Source organism: Podarcis vaucheri (assembly GCF_965113315.1).
Source record: "Podarcis vaucheri genome assembly, chromosome: 2".
NCBI classification, from domain to species: domain Eukaryota; kingdom Metazoa; phylum Chordata; class Lepidosauria; order Squamata; family Lacertidae; genus Podarcis; species Podarcis vaucheri.
Genome location: NC_138760.1, coordinates 76,962,047 through 76,973,444, shown reverse-complemented (window position 1 = coordinate 76,973,444; position 11,398 = coordinate 76,962,047). Strand labels below are relative to the sequence as shown.

Here is an 11,398-nt window from a genome sequence, read left to right as displayed (position 1 = left end):
AAAATTCAATGTCTACACCAGCATTTTCCAACCTGGTACTCTCTAGCTGTTGCCAACTACAACTCCCATTATTCTGACCACAGGCTGTCTTAGCTAGGGATGATGGGAGTTGTAGTCCAAAACCTCAAGAGGGCACCAGATTGGGGAAAGGTGGTCTACACTATCACTGTGGCTATTTATGATTTGTGTGCAAATTACTTTATTATGCTTCTAAACTTCCTGTCCACCCCCCATCTTCATCACTGTCATTCAACACTCCTGACAGACTCATGGCAAAGGGAATGACGACTCAGTGCCACTGAGTGTGGCCTTGAATAAACTTGGATTCTAGCAGATGCTTCACAGGTCCAAGTTCACACTCCCAACTGTTGAACTGTATCAGCAGCTAATCAAAATCACACCAGACTGGACCAACAACCGCGTTAATTTCATTCCTGCTGCAGCAGAATGACTTCAAGGGCCGCCTCTGCCCACAGATTGCAGCAGTTGCCTTACCCTGACGGACAGGTGCAAAGGATCCTAGGCAGGGCACCCTGGAGCAGCTGAGCCGCCTGAGAGAACTCTGTCACCTCAGCTAGCCCCAAGCAGAAGCCAAGGAGGAAGCAGCCTTGGAAGGCAGCCAAGCTGCTACGCTGGGCCCCCCGTCCTTCCCCTGCTATGCTCGCAGAAACTGTGATCCATTAGGCTGGATGCAGCCCAAATGTGTTGGTGGGGATTAGCATGGAACAACGAAGATGCTGCCATGATAGTGTCAAATGAGCTACAAGCTTTTAATTTGTTTATTTTTAAAGCACAGAAAGCAAACCCAAAGCAGAACTGTACAGAAAAGCGAGGCTATTGTTACAGCTGGCAGACAATGGCTCAGTCAAACAGCTAAGAACAATTCGACAGCGTTGTTTCAGACGTCACATTTGTAGAAAAGGACTGCGGTGCCTGATGAAATGTGTTAGGACATCCTGGCTTTTGGGTTGCACAAGGGACCAAATCTGTTTGCTATCTCCTATTAAAAACAGCAGAGTCATGGAAATGCCAAAGACTGAAAAATACAAGGCTAGAAAAGGACAAGGACTGAGGCTTTAGGGCATGGGTCGGCAAACTAAGGTCCGTGGGCCAGATCAGGCCCAACTGCCTTCTAGATCCGGCCCGCGGATGGTCCAGGAATCCAGGCAGCCGGCACAGCACGCGCGCACAATGGTTTCTGCGATGCAGCCAGGCTTGGGGGTCAAAAGTGAGGTGGGTGGCTGCTTGAGACAAGCCCCTTCTCTGTCCGTCGCGCGCAGCAATATTTTCTTATGGGGTGGGGAAGAGGGAAAAGGAGCCACAGTTCGGATTTCCACCATGGAGCTGCCGGCGACTGACCTCAGGAAGGGCAGTTGCGGCAGCAGGGGCTCAGAGGCGCCTTGGGAGCAATGCCCGCCGGTGTCTGTGGCGGCGGTGCTCCCCACCAAAGGAAGCAGGGAGTGCCTGGGCGACTGCACTCCAAAGCAGTTCTGCGCTCTGCTGGGGAGGCCACTTATTAGCTACACAGTGCGAGCCATGGAAAGGCCACTGCCTCATCTTCCTTCATGTGGGGAAAAGAACATTTTTGTTTGAGTGGCACCGGCCTGACTAAGCGTAGCCAACGGTTTTTCCCTTCACCCACACATGCGGAAACACTCTCCAGGGCTGACAGGAATGTTGCGATTACCTCAGCCCCCCCCCCTTATGAGAGGAATTATAACTGTCAACGCATAAAACACAAAGGAAACAGCGTGGGTGTATGAGGGAACCCCCCTCAAAAAAGTCACATTTGGGCAACGTTGGGGTTGGTCCCAATAAGGGTTTTTGCCGAAAATGCGGGTCATAATCATGGCAACATATAGTCCGACCCCCCCACAAGGTCTGAGGGACAATGGACCGGCCCCCTGCTGAAAAAGTTTGCTGACCTTCTGCTATGGCAGAACAGAGCAGAGAGAGAGAGAGGAGGAAAGGGAATTTGACTCCTGCTCCCTAGGAGCCGACTATACTGCAAAATAGCTGGGATGCTAAACACTACTGAATCATCACCCAAAGCAGCAGGCGTTGCTTGCTGAGCAGGCGTGACATCAAAGGAGCAGCCACTCAAGGGTTAAGAGGCTTCTGGCTCAAAGCCCCATACAAGGAGAGGGCTGCACTGGTGGCACCAGCCAGATGAAAGCAGATTGCTGAGTACACAGCTGGGCCCCACAATGAACAGAGCAGCATGGTGGCACCCAGGGAGGGAGGCTGGAGCAAGCATTCTGCACCGCCAACTCCAATAAGGAGTTGCCAATAAGGAATGCAATAAGCAATAGCTGCCAATAAGGAATGCAGGCACTCCAGCCCCAAAACAGACAACAGGGCAAAGGTTTTCGTCTCACACGGTGTTCCTCGCAAAAACAATAATTTACCAGCAAAACTAGCAAGAGGGGGAGAGATGCATGTGCGAACTTTAACATACTCATCCGGCTGAGGTTGTGTTTATTCAGAGAGGCTACAAACGCTTTGCTCCACAGATGCCAAAAGAACAGTACATTGAGTTCTGCCCAGCTGCAAGGAGAGAGTGGCTTTGCACCATTTGGAGGTTGGGGTGGCTCCTGAAGGCATGCCAGGGCAGTCCTCACCAACACCTTCATGCCACCTAGTGCAGCCTAATCCAATTAAGCCTCAAATCTACTACAGCACAGGACTTCCGCCTTCAGAAGTGTGATTAAAGGCAGCTGTGGCTTCAGACATCAAGCCAGCTTTCCCTCCCTCCCTTCCTCCTTTCCACCCATCCCCATCTGCTTTGCTTAACACCCAGCCTGATGAGGAGTTCTGCATCACTTAAAAGCCACCTCACTATTTTGTGAGTCCTAATAAAGGAATTGTCTTCTTACTGGTTTGCGGATTTTTCTAGTGTACCAGCACTGCTGCCTTGAATTCCCAATGCTAACTACTGCACTGGGGTTGGGAATTTCACAGAGACTGTTGGCTGGGGAAGAAGAGCTTTCCCTTTGCTTTGTGCTGATCCTGGTGCCTACCTCTCCCTACTATTTAATTTTTTAACACAAAACCCCGTGATTACTAATCACATGCATAACATGGCATGTAGTTAGGTTCTAGTGTAGATCATGTCTCTAGCACTCTTTCCCTTCACCGCACTCTTGGGCATGTGGTATTTGCCTTGACTAGGCCTCTGGTGTGCTCCTGTCAAGAGCAGCCCATTGGAAAGCAAAAGGCCAGGATTCTTAAGTGGCAAAGACTTACAAGCTCAGGAGAGAAAGATAGACTATGCAAATAAAACAGGTTAAGACTCACAGAACAGAATCCAGCATATGCTTAACTCTCCCACTGAAATCAACAGGATGTAAAAATGCTTATCACCCACTGTGCCTTGCCCTTGCCTATAGCATATGTCTTCTGTAAAGCAATACATGGGTGTTAAATAGAGCAGGGTTGAGGGACTGCAGGCCTTCAGGTATTGCTGGACTGCAACTCCCAACCATTCCTGGCTACTGGCAATGCAGGATGGAGCTGATGGGAATCCAGCATCTCTAGAGCAGTGTTTCCCAACCCGTGTTCCGCGGCACACTAGTGTGCCGTGGAACGTTGCCTTGTGTTCCGTGGGAGGGAGGCGGGCGAGTCGGGCGGTGAGAGGCGGGGCAGCGGCGGCGAGCACACGCGGGGCGGCGAGCGAGCGAGCTCCCACATCCCATCGCCGCTCGCTACTGGGCCTGCACTTCCGGGCCTGCCCCAGGAGGTGGGGTTGCGGGCATCACGCCCTTCCCCACGTGAGCGGGGAATCCCATCCGCCCCCACGTGAGCGGGGAATCCCATCTCAGCCCCCGCGAGAGCTGGGGAATCCCATCCGGCCACGCCTCCTGGCCAGCCAATCGGCTGGCTGGAGGGGGCGTGGCTTGCCCTATTTAGGGCCGGAGCGGAGGGGGCTCGCCCTCTCTTCTCCGGCTAGCCCCATCGCCGCTCGCTACTGGGCCTGCGCATGCTCGGCGAGCACACGCGGGGCGGCGAGCGAGCGAATCCCATCCGCCCCCACATGAGCGGGGAATCCCATCTCAGCCCCCGCGAGAGCAGGGGAATCCCACCCGGCCACGCCTCCTGGCCAGCCAATCAGCTGGCTGGAGGGGGCGTGGCTTGCCCTATTTAGGGCCGGAGCGGGTGTGCCGCGAGATTTTTTTCATGAAACAAGTGTGCCTTTGCCCAAAAAAGGTTGGGAAACACTGCTCTAGAGGCAGAGAGAGGGAGGCTAAAAAAGGGATTAGAACCGGCAAGGAAGCCTGTGAGGAAAAGTCACAACAACATTTGGAGAGTGGGAGGGAAACTTACTGAGATGAGTTTGGGAGGCAGCTCCAGTGTAAAAGGCGTACTTGACAAAATACAAGAAGAGATAAAATAGTGGTTTCTAAATGAGGACATTTCTGTAAGGGAATTGGCTTTCTTTTCAGAATACTGTCACAGACCTCTTAAATAGAAAGCATAGAGTACATCTCACCATACAGCCCACTCAACTAAAATACTGTAATTCAAAGAGGGGCAGCCAATGAAATAAGGAGCACTATCCACACACTGAACTAAAATACCTAGGTGCATAAAAATGTTTTTACCTGGTGCTTAAAACACAACACTGGGTGTTGGGCATACAGTGGTACCTCTGGTTACATACACATCAGGTTACGTACGCTTCAGGTTAAAGACTCAGATAACCCAGAAATAGTGCTTCAGGTTAAGAACTTTGCTTCAGGATGAGAACAGAAATCGGGCTCCAGCGGCACGGCAGCAGCAGGAGGCCCCATTAGCTAAAATGGTGCTTCAGGTTAAGAACAGTTTCAGGTTAAGTACGGACCTCCGGAACGAATTAAGTACTTAACCTGAGGTACCACTGTACAGACCTAGGACAGGCAACCCACATGTAGACAGCCACCACAGAAAAGGCTTGTCCTCTTAGAAACAAGGGGAGAAAAGAACAGTTTCAATTATGGCTGAAAACGTAAGGAAGCCTGAGATCTGTTTCACTTAGTCCATGCCAGACAGCAGCCTATCTGCTGTATTTTAAACCAAATCAGCCTTCCGAGAGTTCTTTTACCCCACAAACAAGGCAAGACAGTAGCCAAGCCAAAGATGCTACTCAAGCATGGATAACTGTGGCCAGGCTATTGTCGATTGCCACAATACAAAAAGGCTTCAATTTCCAAAAGGTTTCTAGAACCACAACACATGCTTCCAGCACTGCCTCCATAATAACATTCTAAAAAGACCTACTTGAGCATGGCAGCACCCAGGATACACATGCTTCCAGACTGTTACATAAGCAGCATCAGCTTATATCTGTCGAGAGAGTATTGCACGCTTTCCAGATGATACCACAGTCAAGCTGAAAGACAGATGCTGATTCCCAGAGAGTTCCACAGCACACAGGTAAGAAGCAGGTGCTTCTCCCGCTGCTGATGTCAAAAAGTAAACATAAAAGGACTGGGACACTTACAGCTGTGTGTTCTTAGGGGCAAACAAATTTGTTTAGTACACCTGTAAAGGTCACAAAGTGCTGTTTCTTTCTCCCTCCTCCACCCCCCACCGCATTGTAGGCAATTTTTAAAGCAGCAGTGTGCCTTTAAAACAAAAAGAAAAAAGCACAATGCAAAGCCACCCGTCCACAAATGTAATTGTTTCCAACCCTCCAGAAAGACTCCGCTAGATAATTTCACTTTATTGTGCTATACGCAACAGAAATTTTGCCTAGATGATTAGCAATGCTGCTTGGCCCACTGAGCCATACACTGGCCTGGGCTATACCAGAAGGTACGAAAAAGTCACACAGCGGGTAATTCCAGCCAAGGATTATAATTTTACACAGGGGTTGACCAGCGTGAGATACAGTCAATCCAGGTGTCTACAGACTTTGAAGAATTACACACAGGATAATAAAGCTACCGTAATGCATACCTTCTATAATTGCACACTCTCCCGTATTTGCTCTATTACACCTTATAACTTGAAGATGTCTGGACACAAACAGATTGTATTGCTTAAAGCAGAGCTTCACTTCTCAAGGTTGTTCCAGTTTCATGTGTAGCAGTAAATAGGAACTACTCAGTGGCGGCCCATGGCTGTAAAATTATTTTCTAGTTGAGCAATGTAAGGTTCCATCACTGGAGGCTCTTAAAAGCCATTTGTTTAAAGCTGCCTTCTCTCTATCTCTCTTAAACAGAGGAATTAATTTTAAGCTGCTTATTTGATTTCATAATTTTTACTGGAAATGTTTGTGATTTGAATGACCAACAGTAACACTAATTTGGTAATGTTATTGCATCTAAGTAACAGATTATCGACTACACATTGGAATTTTTTGTGCCGGAAGCTGCTTTGGAAGAGTTTGACCCTGAGTTTGAGCCTATTATTTGCTTTAAATAAACACTTCAAAGAACACAGTCATCAAATGGTTGTTATAAGAAAGCAAAGCATCTGATAAGACATTTACACCAAGGCATATAACATATGGTTAGCTTCTTTATGGACTTGGAAGCTAGAAAGTTTAACCATCACTCTCTGTAGCCTAGATGTTTCCAAGATACGAAAACTATGCCAGGACTGCACTATTTCATGCTGCCACCAGACTGAAGGCCCCTCTATGCAGAGGAATTAAAAAAAATTCTCCCTTATTTTCTATGTACAGAGAACTGTCTTACATGTCTGGGGTCACTAACTTTTTTAAGCCCTTGGGCACATTTGGATTTTTGAGCACATGCAATAGGCACCACCCCAAAGTCACTTCTCTGATCTCCTTCAGATCAGCCTCCCCTCTGCTCTCCCCCCAGACAAAGAGTGCAAACGCACACTTTGCTTTTACAAGGGTAAATATCAGATTGAGTAGAATTAATCTGAGCCTTGAAAAGACACAAGCTTGGAAGTAGGTACATAGGAAGCTGCCTTATATACAGAGTCAGGCCAGCTGTCCATCTGGCTCAATATTATCTACACCAGGCATAGGCAAACTCGGCCCTCCAGATATTTTGAGACGACAATTCCCATCTTCCCTGTCCACTGGTCCTGTTAGCTAGGGATGATGGGAGCTGTCGTCCCAAAACATCCGGAGGGCCGAGTCTGCCTATGCCTGATCTACACTGACTGGCAGCAGCTTCATCCATCTCATGACCCATCCATGGGGCTATAAGAGAGAGGTGCACCAGGAGAAGATCTCAAGAGCACCATTGCCAGGATAGGTAGGCAGCACACTGGCAACCCCTGATGGCGGTGGTGGTAAATTATGGGATCTCACCCACCTGAAGTGGTATGGACCACAAAACAGGTTTACGACCTCAGTAAGAACTAAGACTGCAACAGCAGTGATCTAACTCTTTGACTTCTATCACTGAACAAACAGGAAAAGCTCAGCATCCAACTGTAAGACAAGCTGAGCATGCCCATGGAGAGAAGGGTGAGCCCACATGCCTGAACTGTTGCTTACAAGTAGCCAAGCTATGCTATATAAAAACAACAAATCCTAAGCAAGGGCATTCTTTCTTACTAACTGGCCAAAGAAATCCTCAAACTGCAATCAGTTTATCATAAGGATTAATCAGATGCATCCCTATTTGCCCCAGGAACTGCTCCGGGGTTGGAAAGTGGCAACCAGAAGATATGGAATAAGCATTTCACAACAAATGTATGCTATAGGAACATGCAATTACTTCTGTCAAGCTGTGTTTCTTTCCACCATCCTCTTATCTGGAAGGCTTAATTTGTGGCTTATTGTTTTCCATTGCTCAACTGTTATAGGCAGCCCTGTAGATCATACCAAAGTCCCATAAAGGACAATCTCACGCTACCCAGAGTGGACAACCAGATGCGTCTGTGAAGCCTAGCAGCAAAGGCCAAAGCCACTTCGGGAGTTTCAGAAGCACTTCCACAGCAGGGCAAAACAGGAAGCCTGAACGCATGTGCTTCGCCTCGCACGCAGGGGAATGCATGCACATGAGACAGAGATACACGTGTCACTTTCGGAAACACCGCCATGGTTTTACGCGTCGGACTAAAGCCCTTTTGGCACTCCGCTCTGAAGTGAAGCGCGGCAGCAGGAAGTGAGAAAGGGAAAGGCGCCTTGGGACGGGATGTGCAACCGGAGAACGAGGAAACAGAAAAGCCGGGCGGCTTCTCTCAAAGGCCACGTGGTGAGGGGTTGGGGACAGCCGTGCTCCCAATGAGCCCGGAGACCACCCGGACTCCTCAGTGGGGCCGAGAGCCCCCGCCCCCTTTGAAATGCCTTCATTGGAGAAGCTCCGCTCGGGCGGCTCCCGCTTCTCTAGTCGAGGCGCGAAGGCTGCCTGGGCAGCTGCCTACTGAGCCCTCCTCGTACCCCGTTCCCACATCAACCCCCGGGCCCCTCCGCCCTGCGGAAGAGAGAGATGGGCAGCGGAGAGACTGGTCTGGGCGGAGGAGGTGGAGATCTGCCCCGCAGGCGAACGCGCGCCAACCTCGTCCGGACACGCGGCGCAACAGCTGTCCGGGATCCCCGGGCGAAGCAGAAGAGCGCGCGGACCAAGCGCCTGATCCGGATTTCTATTCCTCCTAAGCAGAGTGACTCCCGCGTCCGCCACCCCACCTCCCGGCCAAACCCCGGCCGGAGGGAGGGCGAGAAGCAGCCCCCGACTCCCCGCGCTCACCTCGGCCGCCCCGGCGGGCTCCGTCGCCCCGGCGTGAGCGGGGCATGGCCGGGCTGGGCGGGCAGGCGGTTATCAGGAGGCGACTCGGGGCCGGTTAGAATCTCTGCTCTGCTGCGGGTTGACGGGGCCGGTTGCTGCCTGACGAGGGAACCACGCCGCTTGCTCCACCATCTTCCTTCGCTGGATAGATCACTCGCCCTCTTCCCGCTCCTCCTCCTCCCTCCAAGCGGGTGCCGGTGCCGCCGCCGCCGCCGTGTCCTCTGGGAGCTGGAGTCCTGGCAGGCCCGCCTTGCTGAGCCAGCGAGCTTTGTGACAGCGCAGCTGCTGGACTACGAGCCCCATGATGCTCCGCGCGGCTTGACCCCACCCCCTGCAGGAGCTTGCTGGGAAGCGTAGTCCCACGGATCAAGGCGCGCACTAGCAACGCTTGGCGGGGCCCAAACATACTACGACTCCCAGAAGCCTGCGGTCTACGTTTCGGCGCCTGGGCTGGACCTGTGGCTTTGGCGTCGCCCGCGCGGCTCGTGCCCAGTTAGGCGCTGGAATGTGTTGGAGCTCGCGCTCTCTAGCGGGGAAATGGCGCGAGGGCGGAGGCGGATTAAATCCCACAACTTTATTATGCAGAAGTTCAGGACGAGTTTCTTCCCAACCCGGCGACGGGAGGGAGGGAGCGAGAGAGATGCACTTGGCGACCGAGGCGTGGATTTCTCTCAAGTCCCATTTTGTCACCGTACCTTGAGTTTCATTAACTAAAAGGACCGGCATTGCTAAGGAGGAGCATTTGTCCTGCCCGCAGGAGGATGCAGTGGCATTACAGAGCAGGCTGGCTGCAGAAATCGGAGCACAGCCTCGGCGTGGAGGAGCTGCAAGCATTTGCGTTGCTCCACCCGAAAGAGAGATGTTCGCTTGGATCTTCCTGCGGCGGGAGTCGCACGCCCATTAATGGCAATAGTGCTCGTCGTGGTCGCCTTCTGGTGGGTGGCGCCGCTTCGTTTGCTTTCTGAAAATTTCAGCACCTTCCCTTCCTTCCACACCTTTTAGTAAAGTTGCTACTAGGAGGCTGCTGTCATTTCAGGTCCACCGCACTCTTCAGCCTTTCCGAATATGCCTGTGTTTATTTCCGAATATGCCTGTGCCTGTTCCTGCTTGCTCCGTGGCCTCTCTTCCGATGCCCCCACGTCGAGCAGCAGCTCTCCTCCGGATTGACTAAAACTGTTGCAGAATTCTTCCCTTTTTATTCACCACTGGTAAGCACCATTCTCAAGTCTGCCCCTCCTTCGCCCATACTGACAACCCTCGGGGGGGATTTCTTTTCAGCTGCCATCTTACGTGAAAGGGCGATCTGTTGAATTTAGTGGGTCTTTTTAAGTTTGGGTGCTTCCAGACAAGAATTTGTTGTGGAACTGGCACACGAACATCTTTGCAGTGTCCGGTGTCATCAAAACGGCAGCCTGTACCTCAATAAATATGTGAACAAATCTGGGGTTCCCTTTACCATGGAAAATCCAATAACTATTTATCACCTGTTACACATCCACAGTCACCGCCGGTGTGAAAAGTCATCATTTCTTTTGTTTCATGGTGGGTGGTTTGTCACAAGTGTGGTGATGTTTCTGGCAGGTGGTCTATACTTCTGTTTTGCTCCTTACCTGGGCACAGGGTTTGTTTCCAATGCCATACAAAAGACACTTGTATCCACCTATTGCCACATGCTGAAAGCATGCCTGGATTCAAACAACCTGCTTCGGAGGAGCTATCCTCTCAAGACCTTCTCAATGTGCTGGATTACCTTGGAGTCTGTCATCACAGTACATACACCAATTCCTTCCAGTAGCACCTTAAAGACCAACTAAGTTAGTTCTTGGTATGAGCTTTTGTGTGCATGCACACTTCTTCAGATACACTGCTCCATTTCATGCGGCTCAATGTGGTGCCTTCCATGGTTCCAGTTACAGATAGGTAGCCGTGTTGGTCTGCCATAGTCAAAATAAAAAAATTCCTTCCAGTAGCACCTTAAAGACCAACTAAGTTAGTTCTTGGTATGAGCTTTCGTGTGCATGCACACTTCTTCAGATACACTTCTTCAGATACACTTATACTTCAGTGTATCTGAAGAAGTGTGCATGCACACGAAAGCTCATACCAAGAACTAACTTAGTTGGTCTTTAAGGTGCTACTGGAAGGAATTTTTTTATTTTGACTATGGCAGACCAACATGGCTACCTATCTGTAACTAGTACATACACCAGACGTACAATAATCCAGTGATCTTGCGCAAGACCTCATTATGATAGGTCACAATCCCACAATACATTTAAACTTTTAAAGCACACTGCTTCCCCCAAATAATCCTGGAAACACTGGTTTGTTAAGGTTGCTGGGAATTGTAGTTCTACAAGAGATAAACTACAATTCTCAGGATTCTTTGGGGGAAGCCATGTGCTTTAAATGAATGGTGTGAGTGTGCTAATGATTTCAATATTTCATTGCATTTCATTGCAGTTGTGCGTTTCCACCTCCTACTTCAGCTCCACCAAATCAAATTCCAGATTGATGTAGGTAAATGCCACTCTTTCACAAAACCTCAGTGTTGTTTTTTTAAAAAATTAAATGGATATTGCCCTCCCCTCCACCCCTTGAAAGTACAAGCCTATTGTGAAGCATGATAACTAAGGACTAGTAACATTTGCTATTTTGTATTTCCGGTGAATTGCATATTTAAAGATGCATGTGTATGGGTACAG

General features: G+C 50.0%; 1 protein-coding gene across 1 annotated transcript in view; it reads right to left on the bottom strand.

Moving 5' to 3' along the window:
- The window catches only part of IFRD2 (interferon related developmental regulator 2), a 22,651-nt gene extending 13,722 nt beyond the window's left edge, over nucleotides 1–8,929 (bottom strand). The window contains exon 1 of the mRNA XM_082214562.1: nucleotides 8,655–8,929. Within this exon, the coding sequence (XP_082070688.1) occupies nucleotides 8,655–8,700 (46 nt within the window). The 5' untranslated portion in view covers nucleotides 8,701–8,929. The remainder of the gene's footprint in view (nucleotides 1–8,654) is intronic.
- Nucleotides 8,930–11,398: the final 2,469 nt, after the last annotated feature.